At 38.8% G+C, this 26271-nt stretch overlaps 1 protein-coding gene across 1 annotated transcript in view; it reads right to left on the minus strand.

Annotated features, from left to right (window-relative positions):
• Positions 1–1819: 1819 nt before the first annotated feature.
• Positions 1820–26271, minus strand: part of PON3 (paraoxonase 3) — a 30914-nt gene continuing 6462 nt past the window's right edge. The window contains exons 3-9 of the mRNA XM_010356261.2: positions 23640–23695; positions 14145–14310; positions 9308–9434; positions 5798–5998; positions 4693–4774; positions 4295–4423; positions 1820–2076 (exon numbers count right to left, since the gene is read on the minus strand). Of these exons, the coding sequence (XP_010354563.1) occupies positions 1918–2076; positions 4295–4423; positions 4693–4774; positions 5798–5998; positions 9308–9434; positions 14145–14310; positions 23640–23695 (920 nt within the window). The 3' untranslated portion in view covers positions 1820–1917. The remainder of the gene's footprint in view (positions 2077–4294; positions 4424–4692; positions 4775–5797; positions 5999–9307; positions 9435–14144; positions 14311–23639; positions 23696–26271) is intronic.

Consider the following 26271-nt stretch of genomic DNA (forward strand, 5'->3'; position numbering starts at 1 on the left):
CAGGAGAGGGCCAACTTAATAACCCATTGGTCTTAGCCACAGAACAAGCAATAAAAGATAGTAATCACATGTCCATTAGCAAAAGACTTTAAGTCCTTTCCACTCTATCCTGTTCCAATTCTGAAAAAGCTAAAACCATAAAGTGTATCAGAACTTATTTTTTTCCAAAGCCTCATGTAATTTTATTTTTGAGTCCCCGCACATTGTTTGGAAGCACAAATCAATATATAAAGCAATTCCAAAGCCCCCTCCTAATCCCGGGAGTTTTGTCTAAAATCCAGGAGGGAGAGCTAAAGCATCATGGGAGACAGCTGGTCTTTGATGTCACCGTCTAAACTTCAGTCTTCATTTGAATCAAATGACTACTTATTTTCTTTTTCCTGACAGCGAGACCTTTTTAAGTCTATCAGTTCTTTCTCTGCTAACCCCCATTCCCCTCTGGGCACATGGGAATTTGCTTCTGTGCCAAGTTCAAGTGCAGGTGTGATGCCATCCCCAGTAAATCACAGTAGCATTTCTTCTCTGTTTTTTCATCAGGCTGAGCACAGAGAATCCCTAGGGCTTTGTGACTTTCCCAGGCCCTCCCAGGGAAAGGACACATTAGTCCCTCAGCAATCAGATCACCCAAATTTCCTGAGGGGTTTTATCCCCCAGCCTTTCTAACTTGGCCTGAGGAGAAGGCAGAGCAGGATCAATTCTCAGGAACTCACCAGCATCTAAATTATCTTTGTCTTTTCCTATCTCTCTTTATTCTCCCCTAGTCTGGTAAACATTATCTAATATAGTAAATATGAGGGTTAGGGACTAAAACAAAGACTATTATATTCTTCAAAACTGACTCTACTTATTTTCTTAAATTATGTCTTTATTTTTTTTTCTGTGTTCTCTTGATAGCTAGGCTTTTGAAATTTCAAATCTGATAATTGACTATAGCATTCTGCTGAATGTTTATTCCTCTTTGAAGCAATGAAAAGTATAAAGTCTTATAGTCAAAATCACAATGGGTTACAAGGGGAACAAGGGAGAATTTTACCCTGCAAAACTTTTCAGCAAACCTACATATAACTGAGCAATGTAAGGATATAAACTGGTCTCCCCAAATCTCTATCCCCAAAAGAGAAAAAGCATCAACAAACCACTCCCGAATAAAAGTCACAAACAGGGAAAGGAGGTGCTTGGGTGCTCTTACTTTCATTAATGGTTTGTTTGCTAAAGGTTGTACCGGTTTTGGACCAAAAAAGGACACTCCTATTCATTCTCGTCAAACTAAGTTTAAGGTTGGTCTTTACGATAGGACATTAGGCCAGAACCATTCTACTCATTTCAGATTCCTTAGGGCCAAATTTACTGGAGATTGCTTAATAAGCGTTTATTGAATTAACCAGAAGAGCAAGCTAAAAGCAGTCAAAGACAACTGCCTTAAAGCTTCATCTAAGATTCAGAGCCCAGTAGGTTAGCAAAACAGTTGTCCCTCAATAACCATGGAGGATTGATTCCAGGACTCTGATGGATACCAACATCCATGAATGCTCAAGTCCCTAATATAAAATGGCATAGTATTTGCATATAACCTATGTACATTCGCCTATGTAGGTAATATCTAGATAACTTATAATACCTAATATCATGTAAATATTATGTAAATATGTGTTATCGTCCACATGTTTTATTGTAGAAAGAATATTGGGGCTGCTAACAAAGAGCTGTAAAGTTTGGCTTCTTGTTGGACTGTCATTAACCTGACTTGCAATTTGATGGCTATCATGGAATCTCTGTCTGCTCCTTTACTTCTGTCCATAAGAAAAGCCACACTCACTGGTTGTTGTTTGCTATTTACTTACAGTTCCACTTATACAATTATCAGTTTACTTTTACCAAATATGTAGACTTTTTTTTTTTTTTTTTACCATCTAGAGTCTAGAGCTCACAATACAGAGTTTTGTGAAATACGGTGCCTATGAGAATTTTCCCACGGTACACGGAAGCCACAGAGGTGCCCTGAAGCACAGAGCCATTGTTGGCATACACGGTGCTCACCCTAGGCTTCTCAGACAAAACATTCTGGATGCAAAGTACCTGTCAAGAAAAGATCGCTTATTAGTATATTATGTGAGTAAACAGCTGTTTCATGATGTTGTCCTTCCCAAACACTGCAGCATGAATCTATTTTTCAGAAATCAGAAGCTAAAATCTGTGTATCTTCAATAACTTGTTCTTCTTCTGATGAAAGTACTAATGTCATAAGGATATCTATGCACCAAAGTGAACTGGCTTTCTGACATTAGCCAAATTCCTCAGGGATGACTTACACAATATTTATAGTGCAGGCATCCCTTACAGAAGGAGGTAAGACCCAGTGGATGGTTTTATTTAGTTCTCAAGTGGATAGTGGTCCTCCCTCTGTGGGAAGAATCTTACCTTTGAGATTACAGTATGAGGAGAGAAACAAGACAAAATAATGAAGAAACAACCAGTTATCCAGCCAACCCAACCTGATGGGATGGCAGTCATCACAACTGGAGCCCCTTCACATCTGCAAAGTGGCTAGAAAGCATAAATAATGGATACTACTTTGGAATTCCATCTGACACATCACTGCCTAGTACTGTTATTGATCCCAGGATTAATACACTTAACTTTGCTAATCAGTATATATTTAAGCACTCAGGCTTCTAAATAGCCTGGATGAAGTTCACTTAAACAAAATACGACAGGAATTAAAGGAAAACAATTAGAAATTTATGAGTTATGAGTCTATATTGATATCTCTTATTAGAATTGAGTTTGTTCTTTTTTTTTTTGTCTTAAGGGAGATCCTTCATCTCAGGTTTGTTACACAAAAATACTTAAGCTTTGATTTCATGTAGAAAACATAAGATTCAACCGAAAGTAAAGGGTGTCATAATTGTGACAAAAAAGTCTTATCTAAAATTTTAAAAATAATTCAACTTGAAAATAGAGATATGAAAAAGATTCTAAACAATTTTCCAATAATCCTATGTATCATATTTCATTTCCTTAAGGCAGACATTGTGTTCGAGCTTTTGAAGGAAAGTTTTGTCTATCACTCTTAGGGGTATATATCTGAGGCAAGGATTGCTTCCTAGTTTAGGGTAACAATTCTGGTTCTAGGCTTAGGCTGGACTTTTGTTTCTTTTTACATTTCTTGTGTTCTTTTTAAGAAGCTGTGACTAATACATTAATAAAAAAAGAAAAAATCATATTTTTAACTGAAAAACAGCAATATTGGAAGTAGAAATAACTGTATGTCCTAATTTACCCACTAGGCCAATTACCGGGTTTGAATTTCAATTTCATTTTCCCAAATCCCCAAATATGGATTCACACATTTTAATTTTTTTCAAACTGTACTTTCTCAACGAGGCCTACCCTGATCTCTAACTTTAGTAGTAGGACTTGCCCATCCTCCTGAATATAGTAATCCTGATCCCCTTTACTCTGCTGAGCCTTTTTTCCCATAGAATTTGCCATCTTCAAAGTTACTATGTAATTTACTTATTTCTTATGCTTATTGTTCATTGCTTGTCCCCCTTTCTTAAGATCAGGGATCTCTGTACATTTTTTCTGATATATCCTAAGCATAAGAACAATGTGTGACACAATATAGGTACTCAATAAATTTTTGTGAATAAATTTCTGAGTATGTGTGCCTAGAATTTATAGCTATATATAAATCCATTAAAATTTTTTAAATTGTTAACCTTAATGCCATAGAAAATGTACTATCTTATAATGTTGTTTTTAATGTAGAAAATTCAATGGATTATGCTATTGTTTTAGAAGAGATATTTTAAAATAACACAAATGATATCTTGAAAATAAGACAATTTTCAACACCATCATATAAGTTAGAACTTGCAGGCAAAAACTCATTTTATTTTGAGATGACAGTTATTTAAATCCTTTTATCTGAGCATCATGTTGAACAGTATGAAAGAAGATGGTACCATATATAACTCTCTCTTTGTCTAACTGCAAGATCTGCTCAGAGACTATCTCCTGATTGGAAATATGATATGGCAGTCTGGGTCAATATGAATAATTGAGCTTATGTTTTTCCATTATTCCCAATAGCAAGAGTTATTGAAGAGTTAATGGTGGTCTAAAAGAGTTAACGAACCTTATCTCCCTACCTGTCAAAAGCTTTAATTTTCTCATATGTAGAATTTCTTTAGTTCTATAACACCACAAACAACCGGCTTAAATTCTAGTCACCCCAACAAATTTGTTCTTGCAGCTTTGCCTGTGAGCTCAGAGAGGCATAGGAACTTACTTCTGATCCTGGAGGGTCCTCAGGGTTATAGTTCAGCAGCTTCTTAAGATTAGGATGGCATCCTGCCAAAATGTCTCCGGTGGCAGGATCGACAGTCAGGTTATCTACTAAGGTGCCCAACTGTATCACCTTACAACAAAGAGGGAGTAGTGAAGACATTGTCTCAATGATTCTCTGCTTTCTTCCCTATTCATCCCCACAACCCCTACAGCTCCTTCTGGCACCGAAAATTGGTATTTTTAGGGGGCTTTGCTTCTGTATTTTAGAAACGCATGCATAATCTCACTGGCATTGCTCTCAAACAGCCATGTTTTCCTCATTCAAGGGGCACATTCCTGGGTCAAGTATGGGCCTAAGGTAAGAAGTCAGATTGTGTGGGCCAGACAGGGTACTCTTACCTTCAGTTGAGTTAAATCCCAGTTATCATGTTTTTCCATTACGTGAATGTTCTTAGCTGCCACATCAGCTACATAGACATACCTTTGAAGTAAATGACATTTACACTTAAGCAAGTGGTAATGAGAAACAACATTCACTTTTATTTTGGAGAAGAGGTATAAAAATTCATACTCCTTCAAAGTACAACTGCAATCCTTTTCTAAACCACAGTAAAATAAGATAATGGAGTAGTATTTTTAATATTCTTGAAGTGCTTTAAACAGGCTTTGAATATGAGTTAAGACCATAATGAAAATGGTGTTTCTACATTACATATATAGGCTCAATGTTATTACTTCAAAGTCACAACTTTTTCCTTAAATTGAATGAAAGTAAGTGGATCTGTTATAAGGCCAAAAGTATATATACTTCTAAATACTAGTGCTTGAAAAGAAGTATCAAATGACCATAAAATTCAATCACAGTATTTTACAAGAGGAAGGACACTGAGAGGTGTTTTCTACAGGGATCATCTCTGTTCATTATCTCAAATATACATGCTAATATTCAAGGTACTTCTCTGTATTTAAAAAAACCTTCAATTTTTAAACACTTTTAAAAAGTGTTTTCTCATAAAATTTCATGCTGTTTAAAATAGTGTTTTCTCATTGAATAATCTGCTGTTGTAAGTCAGTAAGTCTGAAACTTCTACAATCCCTATGCCCAATCTAAGGTAGCCTTCCCTCTCTCCTAAGAGCTTTTGTGTAACTGAACTTAGCATAAGTGGTCAAATACTTTCCAGTCTCATAAGGGGCAGAAGTATTGCTCATTTATCTTCCTTTTCAGTGGGTTAGGAAAGTGTGTTTCAAGAGTTATGTAAAAATTTAGAATGAAGTCCTTTTATGCTTAAGTCCACGTCCCTCCTTTAACTAGGAAGAACCTGAAGTCCAAGGAAACAAATGGATTGCTTAGGATCACAGATTTAGTGCAAATCCTGGCCACAACTGATCCCTCCATACATATATTCACTATGTAAGCCTAAGTAAGGAAGTAACTACCTCGTAAGGAAAGGAGTCCACCAAAATGTCAAGGGCAAAGGATAGAAAAATATATACAAGAGCTTACTTCTGGTCTGCTGAGACTGTGATCCCATTGGCACTACAAAATCCTTTGGCCACCACTTTAACCTCTCTTGGGCTGTAGAAAAGAACGTAAGTCCAGCGAAGATCCAAGATCATCTCAAATAATGACAGGAAGGAGTTGGTAAAATAGTGGTCTCTGGTGGCATAGAACTGTTCTGGTCCAAGAACCACAATGTCATTCACACTAAAGTGAAAGACAGGTAGAAAAAGAGACTCATGAGTTATTTAAATATCCTTTATCCTTGTCAAGATCACTCATCTCTACATAGGCCAATATGTTCATCAGTTTGAAAAAGGATACATGAATTAAGGAATTCATGTATGGATTAAGGAATTGCACAGAAAGTCATGATTCTGCATTGCCCTCATGGGTTTTCTTTAGCGATTTGTTATTTTCTCACTCTTCCCTTTCACAGAAGTCAGTGAAAAGAAATAAATTCACAAGTAAATCTCAAACTCCAAAATCTGTTGGCTTGTACATGTTGATCATGGTTATCTGTGACAGCTGTAGTGCAGTTCACTGATAGCTATGGTTATCCTCCTTCAGGAATTACACTTCCCCATCCCCTTGCAGTTAGGCACAGCCATGTGACTTGCTTTGGCCAATGAAATGAAATGAAATGAGGTGAGTGGCTTGTGGATGGAAGATTTTAAGAACCAGTGCTTGCTTCACCATGTTTCCCCCATGTTCCCACAGTAATGATAGAGACTGTGGTCCTCTAGGGCCCTGAATGAGGATAATATGAAACTGAGTTCCTAAATGACCTACACTGGATACATAGCATGTATGAGCAAACAAAACAAACCTTGGCAGTTTTGAGCCATCAAGATGTTAGGGTTTTGCTGTCCTGTTATCAGAGCATAACTCAGTTCATCTGGACCTTTATATTTTCTCTGAGTAGATGGAATTATGAGTGATATTCTTTCTTACGTTCTTCAATATCATTGACATTTTTAAATGGAGCAAGTCTTGTTCTTACAATCAGTAAGAACAATAAAGTCATTTTTATTTTTGAAAAGAAAAAAGTGACTTGAAAAAATAATGCTTAAACATTTTTAGATTAAATTTTAGGGAGGAAAATTTGGGTGAATCAGGAAACACTTTGAGGTTTTGATATATAATGACTTTCCCAAGGTCACCGGGCTACTCACGTTTTGTATCTCAGCTTAAGCATTCCTTACTCCAAAAAGTATTGCCTGACACCATAAATTAGGTTAAAGTGCCTCACAATTTGTTTCTGTCGCTCTCTGTTCTGCCCCCTTGTAAATGCTTATCAATGCCTGTGCCAGTGTACGTACCCTCAGGCTCCTCTTTAGATCCTCATAGCCTCACCTGCCTTGTTCCAGCTGCTGTTATTTCAACCAGTTCTGCACAGGTCTGACATACTTCCCACAGGGGCAGCCTAGCAGTGTCTCAGCTCATGCCTGCTGTGGGCTTCTTGCCTCCCACTTCCAGACTTCATGTTGACATCGAGTCATAGGATACCACAAAACCAGACTTGCACGTGCATAACCACCAAGAATGTGGAAGAATGAAGGCCTCTTGAGGCAAACCTTTGACTAACAGGAGATGGGGCCAGTGGATAAACCCTTCTCCCTTTTTCTCCTTGACTAGATTGTCCTGAGATGCAGCCTGCGTTGATTACTGGAGGATAAGCCCATGATTTCAAGCAGTCAGTTGCACTTAGCAGTGGTTGGCTTAATGACGCCTTTGCTGTACCTCCCTCACTGTGTGTTTCCTAGGGCTAGCACAGCAAAGAACCACAAACTCAGTGGCTTAAACACCAGAAATGTATTGCCTCACAGTTTTGGAGGCTAGAAATCCAAAACCACGTTGTTGGTAGGGCCATGTTCTCTCTGAAAGTTCTAGGGAAGGATCCTTCCTTGCCTCTTCCAGCAAGACATTCCAGTAGTCCCAGGCATTCCTTGGCTTGTAGATATATCACTCCAATGTCAGTATCCATCTTCATATGACATTCTCCCTGTATATTTGCCTGTCTTCTTGCAAGGACACCAGTTCTACTGCATTAAGGGTACTCTATTTCAGCATGATTTTATCTTTACTAATTACATCTGCAATGACTCCATTTCCAAATAGTGTCACCTTCTGAGGAAGTGGTGGTTGGGATTTTAACATATTTTTTGGCAGGGGGTGGGGGGAGGAGCGGAGCAGGGAGGGCAGGAGGACACAAAATTCAACCCGTAACATTCTCCCTTCCTTGCCTCACACTGGTTTCTTAAGTCTGCTTTCTGGGATTGTACTCCCTAATGAAGCGGCCACATATCAGGTGTGCCCTCAGGCTGCACTTTCTGGGAGACTGTTCCTGTGAGATCCTGTGCTAATGCAGTTGATCCTCACAATCCACCAGTTATGTAAGTCAGGCAAATGAGAATCCCCATTTTGCTCAATAAATTGAGGCACCAATTAAGTGACTTGACACAGTTTCCCAGCAACCCTGTGGAAGTCCTGTTCTCCACTATGGCCTCAGAACCCCGCACAGTGCATTAGGAGCAGAGTTCAATAACTTCAACCTCTCTTACTTCTACCCTCTGCATTTGTTTCCCCCATATTCTACGGGGAGAAATTAATACATGATGTTGAGAAAGAGAGCAAAGGAGAGAAGATAAACTTTCTTTTCTTTTCCTATTCTTCCATCCCATGAAACAGTTTACTGTTTTGGAGTCAGTTTTTTTAGTGTTAAGCCCATTTGGTAAAAGATGAATTCTTTATTGTTTGCTGCAGCCTTTAAACAGGCAGCCTCTCCACTGAAAAGCCTGTTATTTTAATGAATGCAGTAAGAAAGATGTTCATTGCAACTGAGAGCTCAGCTTTGAGTTCAGATGGATATAGGCTTATACCCTGTTTCTGCCACTTACAAACTGTGTAACTTGGGCAAGTTACCTAACCCAAACCTTCTCTAAGTCTTAGTTTACCCATGCCTATTATTAAAGGCTTTGTGAGAATTAAGTTAAATTAAGTATTTTGGCATAGTGCCTGGCACATAGTCGATGCTTAACAAATGTAATTTTTATAAGTGCCCACGGGCTTTTAAAAAAGACTACTTTAAAGCTGTAATTAAACAAAGAAGTGGCTCCTCTGGAGGTTGGTTATAACACCCGGTGGGTGAGGCTCACACAACACAGCCTACCAGGACAACCAAAAAAGGGTGTAGGTGTTTAAACAGAGACCGATAGTAGGTATTGAGTTGCTGTGGTAAAGGGGATGGAATTAGAGCTGGGAATCTAATTGAGCACCTTTATAGGATTAAAATGCTTTCAAAATGCTGGAAAATAAAGGCATATTCAATACCTAACATGGCAATTTCTAGTGAGGTGCTGGGAAGAGTCACCATGGGAATCATTAGAAAGCTTTAGAAAAAAATCTAAAACAATTTCAAAACAAAAGTTTAAGAAAGCCTGCTGAACCAAAGAAAACAAAGCACACAGCAGAGGTGCAAAATAAATAGAACTGCACAATACTTTCATTCCATACCTTTTGAGAAGTTCATGTTTTATAGTTTTCAGGTATACCAGAGAACGTTGTTGTTCCTCAAATTTAAATATCTCCACAGTGGACTTCATGTGGGGATGATTCACAACATAAAGATACACTGTATGGTCTATATGGAAAAAAGGCATAATTTCCAAGTAAGTTACCTCTATCACAACTAATATTAGACTTGTTTTAAAACTTGGTCACTTCCAAAAGTTTTCTTCATACATCTTGCATTTGACTCTCACAGTCTATCTGATAGGTAAGTCAGACAAATACCAGAATCCAGATTTAATTGAGGAAATTGAAGCTCAGGAGGCGAATGACCCATCAGCAATGTCATCACCACAAAGTGGCAGAGCCAAGACGTTTTGCCATAGTCACTTCACCCTTATATGCATATCCTGCCTAACAGGAGCCTACAGAACTATAATGATGCATAAACAGGAATGTGGTTCCCCAGACGGCCCTTCAGCAAGAGAAGTGAGTGCAAGCAAACAAAACTTTGCTGAGATGTTGTGTGTGTGCAATAATTATCTGCATTGCAACAGAAGCTCAGTAAATGTCAGGGCAGTGTAAATACCTTAAAATAAGCAACATTTCCCAGCTAGACAATGAATTTCTGACACAAGCCAACATAACAATATTCAGTGAGCCCAATGGACATGGCATGTAAATATAAATGCAAGATAAAACAAACTAATTCCAGGTAGTACCCACCTCAGAAATGTCACCTACCCATTTCAACTGGAATGTGAACTGCTGTGAACAGGATTGAGGGTAGTAATTTGGCCTCTGAGAGTGCTGTCTTCTGACTTATCAGGAGTTCTAGGTTTGACGAGCTCTGGAGTTTTAAAGGGTCTGGCCCCATCTTCCCACTGTAGGACTTGATCTGTATTCATCTTCCCTATTCCTTTCCCAGATGGATTTTTTAAGCACGTGATGGAACAAGCCCAAACCCTGAGATGCAAAATTCATAACCAGGACCTCTGAAACACACTGGGCACTTTGATGCACATTAAGGAAAGGTGCTTGCTCACAGATGAAATCTTCCTTCTGGTCTGATCCAGCTCTGTTCCAAGGCTCAGGGCTTGGCAAACAGAACATGGGTTGGATTTCAGCCCCAACACGGACCTTCAGTCTTTTGCTAGACACAATAGTGAACAATCACATGTGCTGCCCTGCTTTCATTTCTTCTAGTGCATCTACTGAATCCCTCTTTCCAAATAAGATATACTTAGTGAGAATACTTTTCTTCTCCATCTCCTCATTCCATCTCTATTTCTATGTGTAATATTTTGGCCTTATGAATTAAACACATAATTAAGGAAGATGACAAACAAATAAGATAAGCTGTGAATCATAATATACTCAACTTATGGAAGCCTGATTATATGACTGAATGTTATTGTGTAAACATGTCCCATCTCAAAAAAAAAAAAAAACAAAAAAAAAAAAAAAAAAAAAAAAAAACAGCAACAAAAAAAGAAAAAAAGCCCCAAATCCACCTCTACCTCTACCTCTAATACTACCCCATGCAATGAAATAGTTTCAGGTAAATCTAATCACTTATTATATCATCTCCAATGAAGAATCTTATGTCTTATACAGTGAGAGGCAAAACAGTTGTGGTTTTAAAATTATTTAAATAGAGTCCTAATCTCACCTTAGTAAGACAAAGGATTAGAAGTGAGACCTCTTCTGTCTGAGTTCTGGACCAGCCATTTACTAACTGCAGAAGTGAAGTCACACTTCACTGTATTCCTCTAAACTTCATTGTATCCATCTATAAAGTTGAATATTACTATGTGCTCTGCCTGTCCTATAGGGTTCATTTATTTATTCATCTAATATGTGTTCAGAGAGTACCTACTGTGCATCAGATACGTTCTAGACTCTCAGAATCCAGCAATGGACAAATCACATATGCCTTTATGGTGATTATATTTGAGAGAGGAAAACAAGGAGGAAAAATTATTAAATAAATTAAAACAAAGAATACTACAGTTGGGAGACATGTTCTTCATAGAGTGTCATTCATTTAAAGAGTAACAGTTAAGTTTAGGAACTTGCTATAGAGCAAGAGCAGGAGAGGGAAAGAAAATTGGTATCCTTTAACACTAAAAAAAAAAAAAAGTTACCTCTGTAGGCTGGAAGTGGTGGCTCACGCCTGTAATCCTAACACTTTGGGAGGCCAAGGCAGGTGGATCCCCTGAGGTCAGGAGTTTGAGACTAGCCTGGCCAACATGGTGAAACCCTGCCTCTACTAAAAATACAAAAAATTAGCCGGCACGGTGGCACATGCCTATAATCCCAGCTACTTGGGAGGCTGAGGCAGGAGAATTGCTTGAACCCGGGAGGCGGAGGTTGCGGTGAGCTGAGATTGTGCCACTGCACTCCAGCTTGGGTGACAAGCAAAGCTTCATCTCAAAAAATAAAAAAAGTTAGTTACCACTGTAATGAATGATTTTTAAAAAGAGGTACATTGAGAAGAAATATAGAAAGGTACAGAACCTGGAACAAGATGGTGGGAAGGCTTCCCTGAGAAGATGACATTTAAGCTGAGGCTTCAGTGATGACAAAGAGTGAGCCAGAAGTGGCACAAGGACATTCCAGGCAGAGGGAACAGCAGATGTAAAGATCCCGAGGCATGAACACTTCATCGAATGAAAAGAAATCCAGTGTGGCTGGTCCAGAGAGTCTGGGGGAGAATGGTCTCCAGTGAAACTGGAGAGCATACAGATGCCAGAATGTACAGGGGAAGCACCCAGGAACAGAGGCCATTCTGGAGATTTGGGGTTTATCCTCAGAGTGATGGAATAACATGGAAAATTTGATGAAAGGAGGGACACAATCAGATTTGCATAAAAAGCAATCCTTACTATGACAATGAATTGAAGTGGTATGAGAAGGAAGGTACAGTTGGGGGCCCATGCAGAATCAGGGAAGACATCCTGGGCCCTTGGACTGCTGGTGGCAGTGAGGATGGGGAGAGGTGGACAGATATTTCAGACTGGAGAGATATTGGAGAGATACATCAAACAAAACATTATAATGAGTTGATCAAAAGGGCCAGGGAGAGGAAGTGTCACGGTTGGGCTCAGGATTTTATTTTGGGAAGTAAAGACACCATTATAAACGAAAATAGTTTGTATATTATAAACCAGCAAAAAACTGTTAGATTCAATTATCTTTTAAAGCAGAGCTTGCTAAGCAAATAAAAAGTGTATATAAGATTTCATGGAATTCTAGCATTTCAGTTTGGCCCTCCTTTCATGTGGTCACTGTTAGTGAGGTTTCCCTGTTCTTACTTTTCTTCATGCTGTATAGACCCACAAATATTTTAAAATTAGATGTTTGAAATTATGAACTGTGAAGAAGTCAAAAATAATATTGGAAACTGTTGTTTTTAAAGCATATATGGTATGTTAATAACTGTTATGTTTTTTATAATATATTTTTGAGATATAATTCACACACCATTGAATTCAGACTTTTAAAATGTAAACTTCAGTGTGTTTTAGTATATTCACAGGGTTGTGCAACCATAACCACTATCTAGTTTCAGAACATTTTCATCACCCAAAAAGAAATCACCTACTCATTAGCTGTCATTCCTCCTTCCCCACTCCCCTGGCTCCTGCCAACAATTTTTCTGTCTGCGAATTCACCTATTCTGGACACTTCATATAAATGGAATTACATAATATGTGGCTTTTAGTGACTAAATTCTTTCAGTTGGCATTATATTTACAAGCTTCATCCATATTATAGCAATGCATGAGTAGTTCATTTCTTTTTATTGCCAAATAGTGTTCTATTTTATAAATGCCTATCACATATTATTTATGAATTCATCAGTTGATAGACATTTGGGTTATTTCCACCTTTTGTATTAGGAGTAATGCTGCTATGAACATTTGTGTACAGGTTTTGCACGGATATGTTTTCAATTCTCTTGAGCATGCACCAAGGTGCAGAGTTGCTGGATTGTATGGTAACTCTATGTTTAACATGTTGAGAAAATGCAAAACTGCTTCCCAAAGTGGTTACATTATTTCACAATCCCACTGGCAAAGTAAGAGGGTTCCAATTTTTCTACATCCTTGCCAACATTTGTTATTGTCTGTCTTTTTAATTATCACCATCCTAGTGGTCTGAAATAGTATCTCATTCTGGTTTTGATCTGTATTTTCCTAATGACTAAGGATGATGAACATCTTTCATGTGCTTACAGGCCTTTGTGTATCTTAGAAGAAATGTCTATCTAGGTAGATACTTCGTCCATTTTAAAATTATATTATTTGTGTTTTGTTGTTAAGTTTTAAGAATTATTTATATTGTCTGAATACAAGTCTCTCATCTAATATATGATTTACAAATATTATCTCTCATTCTTTGGGTTGTTTTTCACTTTCTTGATGGTGTCTTTTGAAGCACAAAAGCTTTTAACTTTGATGAGTCTAATTTGTTTTTTTTTTCCCTTTATGTTATGTTTTTTAATGTCTCACAGTTGTCTTTAGTGACAACTAAACTAAAGGGTCTTTAGTTTATATGTCAGATTTCTGAGAACGCTATTAAAACAGGTTGTGACAGTCAAACAAGAAGACAAGTGAATAGAAGAAAGAGGAGGAGACCACATAGGGCCAAAAATACCAGTGTTCCTTCTTTAATGCAATGGTTACAATGTTTTATACCTATTTATCATTTTACAAAAACATATGTGTAGAGTAAAATACCATCCTCTCTCTTCCTGTTACATAAATATTGAGGGGCTGGAGATAAATGGTTTCTATTTCCCTCATTTCCCCCTTATCCCTAAGCATACAGTCTTTACCTTTGTCGATGAAAATACTGATCCCATGTGGATTAAATAATTCTTTGTCAAATCCACCACTGATTTCTAGTGCTTGTGCCCTTGGATTTTGTTCATTCAGATCCATCAAGAAGATTTTTCCTGGCTCATCTGGTGCAAAGTTTTGCAGGCCTGGATATTTTAATCCCTTTTAAAAATAAAGAACAAGTGTGCACACATATACATATCAAAACAATATTTTCATATGGAATTTAAAATCTCAAAGCCAAATAAAAATGTTCAAAGTTCTAAATTTCATTTAGATTTCTGGGCTTTTTCACTCTGTCAGCTGTTTCCATGATCTGATCTGGGGTGTTACTGATGTCATCTAAACATTGGCTATGAACACAGAAAGAACCATATTCAAGATAAGGAAGAGTTTTTAATTTAGAGAAAAGGAGTTGAGCCAAAAAAATATAATGGAAGAGACTAGGCTGTTACTTTGTGTGAATTCCTTCACATGCCTGTACCTCACATTCCTCATCTATAAAATGAAGGAGTTCAAATACATGATTGTAAGATTATTTCCAGTACTGACATTCTATAACTAACCTTCCTCAAAGCAGAGAGAAGGGGTATATAGTTTAATTGTATCGTTCTCATTCCTACATTGATTATATCATGTAGTGGCAAACAGTAGAGCTGGCCAAGAATCAACATAAGGATACCAGTCTTATAGAGTTGACTATTTTTGACCTATTTTGTTCCTGTAGGTATGTCTGAAAATTCTGACATGAATGCTTTACTCATATATCACAAAAAGTTTATTCCAGTAACTTGGACAGTGGTCCTTTCTACTGTTAGGATCAGGTAGCTATCAATCAACAATAGGCATCCTGAATGCATGAAGCCTTTGCTGCATCTGAGTCCACTGTGACAAACCTTGGGGTTGGTTTATTCTACACCAGTTACAAAACAGTCCACTTCCTCTCCATGTCCCCCATCTATCACTGGATATATATCAATATCAATAACTTTATATCTTCTCTGCTACGTTTATCTTCTTTTACAGTCTATTGCAATTCTGTCTTTCCTATTTCACCTTGTCTTTCTGCCTCTTTCCCTCTCCCTGTCCTTTCTACACACACATACACATACACTTATAATACTATTACCGGCTCTTCCACTGCTCCCTCTTGAGGTAGTCAATCTTTTCTGAACAACCCCAGTTACATCTTCAAACTTTTTTTTAGAACAGTCCTTGTATGCCCAAATCACATGCCCCGTGTTGTCTGGAGGAAACCTGGCTTTTCCCAGACAACACTGGCACTACTGAAGCTCATCAGAGGAGGCAATGTTTCCTTTTTATTCTCCTTAAGTCAGCACATCTGGAGAAGGGATTGGCATGTCCCTAGCCACAAACCTCTGCTTCCAGACCATAATTCTGTCATCATCAATAGCCACACCCTTTGCTTCCTTATCACATTATGTTCCAACTCCCTTTGCTTTGGTCTAGTTCTTATATAGGGCAAGTCTAAAATCAGGTTGAAAAACTCCACTACAAAGTCACCACCCCAACTTCAGCCAGACATTTAGTACTGTTTATTGATTTTTTTGGCTCATTATGATAGGCAACCTATTCGATTTCCTCATGTCTCCCTTCTAAATTTATTTCATTATCTTCTAGAGTAGGGGTCCCCAACCCCTGTGCCACAGACTGGTACTGGTCCGTAGTCTGTAAGGAACTGGGCCACACAACAGGAGGTAAGCTGTGGGTGAGTGAGCATTACCGCCTGAGCTCCACCTTCTGTAAGATCAGCAGTGGCATTAGATTCTCATAGGAGTGCAAATTCTATTGTGAACTGAGCCTGCGAGGGATCTAGGTTGGATGCTCCTTATGAGAATCTAATGCCTGATGATCTGAGGTAGAACAGTTTTGTCTTGACCATGCCCTACTCCCCCTCCATGAGCTGTGGAAAAAATTGTCTTCCATGAAACTGATCCCTGGTGTCCAAAAGATTGGGACCACTGTTCTAGAGCCCATACTTTCTTCCTCTTTATTATGAGTGGATGACTTTACTTACTACTTCTCTGAAGATATCATGTCATTTAACATGAATTTCCTATAATTCTTTCCTTTCTGTCCCAGTAATTCTTCTTCAGTTTTATTCATTCTCTTCCTTTCTCCCTCTTTTCTCAAGGAAGGAGTGTCCCTCCTTTGTTCTTAGGTTACATCCTTTACCTGCTTTCTTGGTTCCCTGTTCTCTAGGGTCTGTCTCTAGAGATTACACCTTCTCTCTCTTGCTTTACCACTCATTTTTCACTAACAGCTTCTTCTTTGGCCTGAAAAATTACAAGGTTTCCTTCCTTGAAGTAAATATTTTTCTAACTTTACTGCCTCTTCATATATGCATTTCTCTCTCTTCCCCTCACCATCAAATTTCTTAGAAACATCACCTGATCCTGTTGCCTAATGTGAACTGCTCCAACTCTCAATTCCCTGAAGTTAGTATTCTACACCCACCAGTTTGTAGAAATACCATTATAAAGATCACATAATGGTCTCCAAATTACTTTATTTTGATAACTTTTCTACTTCTTATCTGCTTCTCTGTGGCATTCGACGCTACAATATACCTTCTTCTTTCTTATCAAAAAGTCAAAAGTAGAATTCCTAAATAGAAATCCTGCTCCTCTTCCTGACTCTTAGATTTCTGCCTACTTCTGTTTTTATCCATCCCTCCTCCCTCCTCACTCTATACTCTTTCCTTGCAGATCTTATATATAAAGATTCAGGTATTTCCTTCATAACAAGGACTTTCAAGTCTGCACATTTATTTGTAACTCTGTAACTCTAGCTTGCATTCCCAACTTCCTCCCAAAGGGCAGCTCAAAATCAAATACTCAAAAACAAAATCAACATTCTCCCCTCGAATCCATCCTCTCATTTCTATCTATTCTTCTCAGCTAAGGACATCACTATGCTCCCCAACATTGGACCATAAATTCAATTTTCAATCCACTCTTTCCCCCATAACCAATTTGTCACCAAACTCAATGGCTCAGATAACAGTACCACTGGAGAAAAAAGTTATACATATTTGTTAAAAATTAAATATATATATAATAATTATATATATAAATATATTAGGGGCATTTAATCTCTCATCTTCCCTTTCACATGAGGGAAATGAGGCCTAGATGAGTGGTTTGCCTAAATCACATTGGCAAGTACCTTGGTAGCTTGGGGGAAGGTAGAGCATAGCCAGCTAGTGGAAAGACTGGATGTTACAGAAATAAAATAATTGGATAGAGAGATAAGGGTGGGGCACTGCAAACAAGCTTGGTCTAGATTAAGTGTGTGAATGAAGAAACGCTTCTGATAAATGGCTTCACATTCACCTAGTTTTCTGTGTAAAGCAGTTAGGTAGGAATTTGTGGCATCAAACCAACTGTGCGCTAATGACTGTAAGCAATTCTTTTCATACCATTCACTGGTGAAAATGGTGAAAATCATCATCGAGACATGCAGGAATCCTATTTTTCCCAACAAACTACAGGTATATGTGGACAATCAATGAACTCTTCTACTATCCTCATCCATCACCACATGCACTCAGTAAATATTTGAGGATTTGCACATGCCTGGTAGTATGTTAGGTGTTGGGCATGTCAATGCATGCTCCAAAGTCTTGAGTTCAAGGATCTTGAAATCTAGAGCAAGCACATAAGTATGATGTGGTCTATAACAGCCTAAACTCAGGGGATGTGAGGGAATATTCAAGAGAGAACATTGAAGAGGCACCTCACTCCACAAGAGAGTGCCAGGGAAGACTCTCCTGAGGAAGTAAAGTGCCACCGCAATGAACCCTCACAAAGAAGTAGGAGTTAGCTGGCAAAGTGTGATGAAGGGAGTAATCTTGGAGTCAAAGATAAGCGTGTCAAGTCCCAAGACAGGGGAGAAAAAACCGTTTGCCATCCCTAAATAGACTAGAAATATCTATTGCACAGAATTATTGTCCAAATCAGCAACTTCCAAACATCTTCGAGGATGGCAAGAAAGGGGAAAAGGAGAAATCAAAAGAACAAGGTCCCGAATTTATTATAGTGCAGAAGGATTAGAAACAAGCAAATAACATAATCCTTATCCTATAAGTTGTTCATTTACAAAAGGAGATTCATTATTAAAAACTTCATGTTAACATTTCTCATAAACTTATTTGTGATCAAAATATATACTTCCTGTATAGCAATGATTCAGAACTTTTAGTTCCAGTGAAAATTAAAAAAAAAAAAAAGAAGAAAATATACAGTACGAAGGACAAACATTATCTCACAACAGCAAAGAAATTTCCTAGCTATAGAATCATCACTTTTAGTGGTGTATTTAGCATGACATTGAAAATTTAAACTGGAAAGAGGCTTCCAAGATAGCCAACTAGGAACACCTCCGGTCTGCAGCTCCCAGCAAGATCAACATAGAAGACGGGTGATTTCTGCATTTCCAACTGAGGTACCTGGTCCATCTCATTGGGACTAGCTGGACAGTGGGTGCAGCCCATGGAGGGCAAGCCAAAGCAGGGCAGGGCGTCGCCTCACCTGGGAAGCACAAGGGGCCAGCAGATTTCCCTTTCTTAGCCAAGGGAAGCCGTGACTGTCTGTACCTGGAGGAATGGTATGCTCCTGCCCAAATACTGTGCTTTTCAAAACCACAGTCTTTGCAACTAGCAGACCCAGAACTTCCCTCCCATGCCTGGCTCAGTGGGTCCTACACCCACGGAGCCTTGCTCACTGCTAGCGCAGCAGTCTGAGATCAACCTGTGATGCTGCAGCTTGGCAGGGGGAGGGGCGTCCACCATTGCTGAGGCTTGAGTAGGTGGTTTTGTGCTCACAGTGTAAACAAAGAGGCCAGGAAGCTTGAACTGGGCAGATCCCACCACAGCTCAACAAGGCCTACTGCCTTGCTATAGATTCTACCTCTGTGGGCAGGGCATATCAGAACAAAAGGCAGCAGACAGCTTCAGCAGACCTAAACGTCCCTGTCTAACTCAGAAGAGAGTAGTGGTTCTCCCAGCACAGCATTTGAGCTCTCAGAACAGACAGATTGCCTCCTCAAGTGGGTCCCTGACACCTGTGTAGCCTGACTGGGAGACACCTCCCACTAGGGGCTGACAGACACCTCATACAGGCAGGTGCCCCTCTGGGACGAAGCTTCCAGAAGAAAAATCAGGCATCAATATTTGCTGCTCTACAGCCTCTGCTAGTGATTTCCAGGCAAACAGGGTCTGGAGTGGACATTCAGCAAACTCCAACAGACCTGCAGCTGAGGGGCCCGACTGTTAGATGGAAAACTAACAAACAGAAAGGAATAGTATCAACATCAACAAAAAGCACATCTACACCAAAAACCCCATCTGTAGGTCAGCAACATCAAAGACCAAAGGTAGATAAAACCACAAAGATGGGGAGAAATCAGAGCAAAAAAGCTGAAAATTCCAAAACCCAGAGTGCCTCTTCTCCAAAGAATCGCAGCTCCTCGCCAGCAAAGGAACAAAACTGGATGAAGAATGAGTTTGATGAGCTGACAGAAGTAGACTTCAGAAGGTCAGTATTAACAAACTTCTCCAAGCTAAAGGAGCATGTTCTAACCCATTGCAAGGAAGCTAAAAACCTTGAAAAAAGGTTAGACAAGTGGATAACTAGAATAAACAGTGTAGAGAAGATCTTAATGACCTGATGGAGCTGAAAACCATGGCATGAGAACTTCCTGATGCATGCACAAGCTTCAATAGCCAATTTAATCAAGTGGAAGAAAGGATATCAGTGATTGAAGATCAAATTAATGAAATAAAGTAAGATGACAAGATTAGAGACGAAAGAGTGAAAAGAAATGAACAAAGCCTCTAAGAAATATGGGATGTGAAAAGATCAAATCTACATTTGATTGGTATTCCTGAAAGTGACGGGGAGAATGGGTCCAAGTTAGAAAACACTCTTCAGGATATTATCCAGGAGAATTTCCCCAATCTAGCAAGTCAGGCCAACATTCAAATTCAGGAAATACAGAGAACACCACAAAGATACTCCTTGAGAAGAGCAACCCCAAGACACATAATTGTCAGATTCACCAAGGTTGAAATGAAGGAAAAAATGTTAAGGACAGTCAGAGAGAAAGGTCGGGTTACCCACAAAGGGAAGCCCATTCAGACTAACAGCGGATCTCTCGGCAGAAATGCTACAAGCCAGAAGAGAGTGGGGGCCAATATTCAACATTCTTAAAGAAAAGAATTTTCAACCCAGAATTTCATATCCAGCCAAACTAAGCTTCATAAGTGAAGGAGAAATAAAATATTTTGCAGACAAGCAAATGCTGAGAGATTTTTGTCACCACCAGTCCTGCCTTACAAGAGCTCCTGAAGGAAGCACTAAATATGGAAAGGAACAACCGGTACCAGCCACTGCAAAAACATGCCAAATTGTAAAGATTATTGATGCTAATGAAGAAACTGCATCAATTAATGAGCAAAATAACCAGCTAACATCATAATGACAGGACCAAATTCACACATAACAATATTAACCTTAAATGTAAATGGGCTGAATGCTCCAATTAAAAGACATAGAATGGCAAATTGGATAGAGTCAAGATTCATCAGTGTGCTGTATTCAGGAGACCCATCTAACGTGCAAAGACACATATAGGCTCAAAATAAAGGGATGGAGGAAGATCAACCAAGCAAATAAAAAGCAAAAAAAAAAAAAAAAAAAAAAAAAAAAAAAAAAGAAAAAGCAGGAGTTGTGATTCTAGTCTCTGAAAAAACAGACTTTAAACTAACAAAGCTCAAAAGAGACAATGAAGGCCATTACATAATGGTAAAGGGATCAATTCAACAAGAAGAGCTAACTATCCTAAATACACATGCATCCAATACAGGAGCACCCAGATTCATAAAGCAAGTCCTTAGAGACCTGCTAAGAGACTTATACTCCCATACAATAATAATGGGAGACTTTAACACCCCACAGTCAATATTAAACAGATGAATGAGACAGAAAGTTAATAAAGATATCCAGGACTTGAACTCAGCTCAGGACCAAGTGGACCTAACAGATATCTATAGAACTCTCTACCCCAAATCAACAGAATATACATTCTTCTCAGCACCATATTGCACTTATTCTAAAATTGACCACATAATTGGAAGTAAAACATCCCTTAGCAAACGCAAAATAACAGAAATCACGAACTGTCTCTCAGACCACAGTGCAACCAAATTAGAACTCCAGATTAAGAAACTCACTCAAAACCACACAACTACATGGAAACTGAACAACCTGTTCCTGAATGACTACTGGTTAAATAACAAAATGAAGGCAGAAATAAAGATTTTCTTTGATACCAATGACAACAAAGACACAATGTACCAGAATCTCTGGAACACATTTAAAGCAGTGTGTAGGCCGGGTGCGGTGGCTCAAGCCTGTAATCCCAGCACTTTGGGAGGCCGAGACGGGCAGATCACGAGGTCAGGAGATCGAGACCATCCTGGCTAACATGGTGAAACCCCGTCTCTACTCAAAAATTCAAAAAACTAGCCGGGCGAGGTGGCGGACACCTGTAGTCCCAGCTACTCGGGAGGCTGAGGCAGGAGAATGGCGTAAACCCTGGAGGCGGAGCTTGCAGTGAGCTGAGATCCGGCCACTGCACTCCAGCCTGGGCGACAGAGCGAGACTCCGTCTCAAAAAAAAAAAAAAAATAAAGCAGTGTGTAGAGGGAAATTTATAGCACTAAATACCCACAAGAGGAAGCAGAAAAGATTTAAAATAGACACGCTAACATCACAACTAAAAGAACTACAGAAGCAAGAGCAAACAAATTCAAAAGCTACCAGAAGGCAAGAAATAACCAAGATCAGAGAAGAACTGAAGGAAATAGAGACATGAAAAACCCTTCAAAAAGTCAATGAATCCACCCTTCAAAAAATCAGTGAATCCAGGAGCTGCTTTTTTGAAAAAAATCAACAAAATAGACCACTAGTAAGACTAATAAAGAAGAAATGAGAGATGAATCAAATAGATGCAGTAAAAAGTGATAAAGGGGATATCATCACTGATCCCACAGAAATACAAACTTTAGTATCAGAGAATACTAAAACCACCTCTACACAAATAAACTAGAAAATCTAGAAGAAGTAGATACATTCCTGGACACATCCACCCTCCCAAGATTAAAGCAGGAAAAAGTTGAATCTCTGAATAGACCAATAACAGGTTCTGAAATTGAGGCAATAATTAATAGCCTACCAACCAAAAAAAGTCCAGGACCAGATGGATTCACACCCGAATTCTACCAGAGGTACAAAGAGGAGCTGGTACAATTCCTTCCAAAACTATTCCAATCAACAGAAAAAGAGGGAATCCTCCCTAACTCATTTTATAAGGCTAGCATCATCCTGATACCAAAGCATGGCAGATACACACCAAAAAAAGATAATTTTAGGCCAATATCCCTGATGAACAGCGCTGGGAAAATCCTCAAAAAAATACTGGCAAACCGAATCCAGCAACACATGAAAAAGCTTATCCACCACAATCAAGTCAGCTTCATCCCTGGGATGCAAGGCTGGTTCAACATGCGCAAATCAATAAATGTAATCCATCACATAAATAGAACCAACAACAAAAACCACATGATCATCTCAATAGATGCAGAAAAGGCCTTCAACAAAATTCAACGGCCCTTCATGCTAAAAATTCTCAATAAACTAGGTATTGATAGTACATATCTCAAAATAATAAGAGCTATTTATGACAAACCCACAGCCAATATCATACTGAATAGGCAAAAACTGGAAGTGTTCCCTTTGAAAACTGGCACAAAACAAGGATATCCTCTCTCAACACTCCTATTCAACATAGTGTTGGAAATTCTGGCCAGGGCAATCAGGCAAGAGAAAGAAATAAAGTGTATTCAATTAGGAAAAGAGGATGTCAAATTGTCTCTGTTTGCAGATGACATGATTGTATATTTAGAAAACCCCATCATCTGAGTCCAAAATCTCCTTAAACTGATAAGGAACTTCAGCAAAGTCTCAGGATAGAAAATCAATGTGCAAAAATCACAAGCATTGCTATACACCAATAACAAACAAACAGAGAGCCAATCATGAGTGAACTACCATTCACAATTAGGAGCGGAAGCCCAGTCAAATAGGGCAATGATGAAAATGGATAGCAATAGAACCAATCTGGAGACTAGTGTAGGAATCGAATGGAAATCAATACACATTTATCAAGACCCTACTGAGTATGCCACTACCCACAGGGAGTTGCCCACCATGAGGCAGTCAAAGCTGGGCATTCCTATGGTGTTCTACTTAGCCCTCCAGAATCCTGTTTTGGCTTTTTTAGTTGACTGGTTTACCCATAGGTGGGATGAGAGTGTAGGGATCCATCTGGCAGCTCCAGTGGACAACATTAATGCACTGTCTATACAGCTATTGACGTCAGCATCAGAGCAGCATGGAAAATACTCACACTGGAGATAAAAGCCAGCCCACTAGGAAGTATATCAATATCTTCAGAGCCGTTTTCTGCAAAAGAAGGGTAGAATCAGAAAAATGCATATATGAATGCTTAAAAAAATACATCTCACAGTCCAAACTACAAATATCTTTTGGAAACTTCTCTTGGAAATTGTCGACTTGTTCAACCATTTACTTGGGAAACTATATTAACTTTTGGGAATCTCACAGGCATGCTACTCTACAGTAAAACTTGAATCAGACTCCTCAAATACTAAATCCTTTATTAGAACCCCATTTTCAGGAGAAAAAGGCAAATACCTAGAAAATAAACTCATATCCTAGATTTACTCTTTAAGTAACAATTTTCAGGGCATGTCCTGAGAGATTCAGCTTTATTCCCCATAGAAGGCTGGTCTATAGACTCAATAATAAAATCTGGAAAGTCATAATCATAAAGGTCTTTTATTACAGGCCTCTCTGCCAAGCATTCCTTCTCTTCCAATGTGAAGCCTAAAACACTATCATTATACAATCATATTGGGAAATTACTGAGTAATAAAATACTGAATATAAATGAATATGAAAGATTAGTGAGAATTAATATGAAAGTTTAGTCAGATCTTTTTTCTCATTAAGAGCTAGTTTTCAGCATTTTTTTCTATGGAAAGAGACATATAATAAGTAAGTTTTGACTGAGAACAAGATGAAAAAGGAGCTGTCATGGCTTCTAGTAGGAATAGAGATCTGCATATAATGTGGTTCCAAGTAGACAGAAGTGAGATTGAAGACAATGGTTATCTAGTGTGGCAAACTATAGTCTACAAATATGTCAGAACCAATATGTATCATTGCCACTCGTTCTTAAAATGTGATGTTCAGACTCTTCCAGCAAGAGGTAAAGTCTATATTCTCTCCTGTTGAAGCTGGGTAGAACTTTGTAACTGCCTTGACAGATAGAGTAAGATGGATGCAATGCCACATAACATTCTAGGCTAAGTCATAGTCATAGCTGCCACTGGCTCTCTCTCTCTCTCTATTTCTTAAGACATGCACCTTGGGAACTCTGGATCAAAATGTAAAAAGTCTGGCTATTGTAAAACTACAGAGGAAAGAGTACAGAGGGATCACCCAAAGTGGAAAGAGAGTTAGCATCATCTTTAGCTCAGGCCATAGGAGCTAGAAATGACTCTAGTTCCCAGTCTTTTAGTCATTCTAGCTGATGTAAATGAAACAGAGTGGACTGCCTACACTGTGCCCTGTCAACATTGCACATTATTGAGCAAAATAGCGGTGGTTGTTTTAAGTCACTAAGTTTTGGGGTGGTTTGCTACACAGTCATAGTTATTAGAACATGCAGGGAAATGGTTACCTAGAGTAGTGGGTTACTAGAGTGTCAAAGGCAATGGGGGAAGTATAGGGAAAAACATGAAAAAGAAAATTGCAGCAAAGTCAAAGAAGATGCAAACTGAAATCAATAAAATGGTGAACAATAGGCACTTAGAAGTTGAGAAAGATTTTATTTTATTCAGTATACTGAAGGTTGAAAGTAATCCCCACCTAGAAATATGAAAATCAAATTAACCAGAACTTCCCATTTCCTAAGTATTCCAGTTAATCAAGATTTACCTGTATATGGTACCTTGATAGCTATTTCCACACAAAATGCCATAGACATCAGAAGAATCCAGCAAACTGAATAAAGTCATTTAAAAAATTGCATTGAATACTTGTTGGTTATTTGCTAGTGTTTCTCCTTCCTCTCTGCACTCCCGTCTTGGTTTCCCTGTACCTTAATCTCATTCCCATCTCTATCCTATAGGTGGATATTTTCCAGGCTCTGTCTGACTGTGGCTCTTTCTCATGGCAAAGCATCCATTTTCCCCACATGATGCACTCTAGTCCCACATGGGTCGTGGCAGATGGCTTCAGTTTCCACCTGGATGCTCTCGAATCCTCAATCTCTAAATCAAGCTCAAAGCTTTCTTCCAAGTTCCAGACCTTTGTATGAATCTGCATGTTGGACATTTCTACCTGGGTCTTTTATTTCTCATATTCCACAGGTGCCAAACTGATCTGAAAGTTTCTCCTTCGAATCTGCTCCATTTTCTATATTTCTGCTTCAATGAATGGTGCCTCCATTCCACAAACACCCAGAGCAGGAAGCTTGGAGTTACCTTTGATGCGTTCCTTTTCCTTAATTTCCAAATCCAACTGATCACCAGTCATTCAAGCTCCAGTACTTCCTCTTGGATTTCTACAATAGTTTCCCAATAACTCAGCTTTGTTTCCCTCAACCCATTCTCTGCATTGCTGAGAGTCATGTTTTAAAATTTAAAGTTGACCTTGTTATCTGCTGCTTAAAACCTCCCAGAGGCCCACTAGGGCTGACGGTATAAATACCAAGCTCTTTGGTCTAGATCCCAAACATCTTGGCTCCAGTCTCAGTTACTGTGGCCTCACTCTCTACTCTACATTGCAGCTGTGCTGTGTACTTACTACTGTCATGTGAGTAGTTTGTGAAATGGGCCAGACTCATTCACCAGCATGTCTAGGCATATGTTGCTTTCTCCTTGCAACACTCAGACCTTTCCCATCCTAACCTTACCTCTACTTGGCCAAGGCCACAGGATCCTGGAGGTTTG

Source organism: Rhinopithecus roxellana, chromosome 6 (genome assembly GCF_007565055.1).
Source record: "Rhinopithecus roxellana isolate Shanxi Qingling chromosome 6, ASM756505v1, whole genome shotgun sequence".
NCBI classification, from domain to species: domain Eukaryota; kingdom Metazoa; phylum Chordata; class Mammalia; order Primates; family Cercopithecidae; genus Rhinopithecus; species Rhinopithecus roxellana.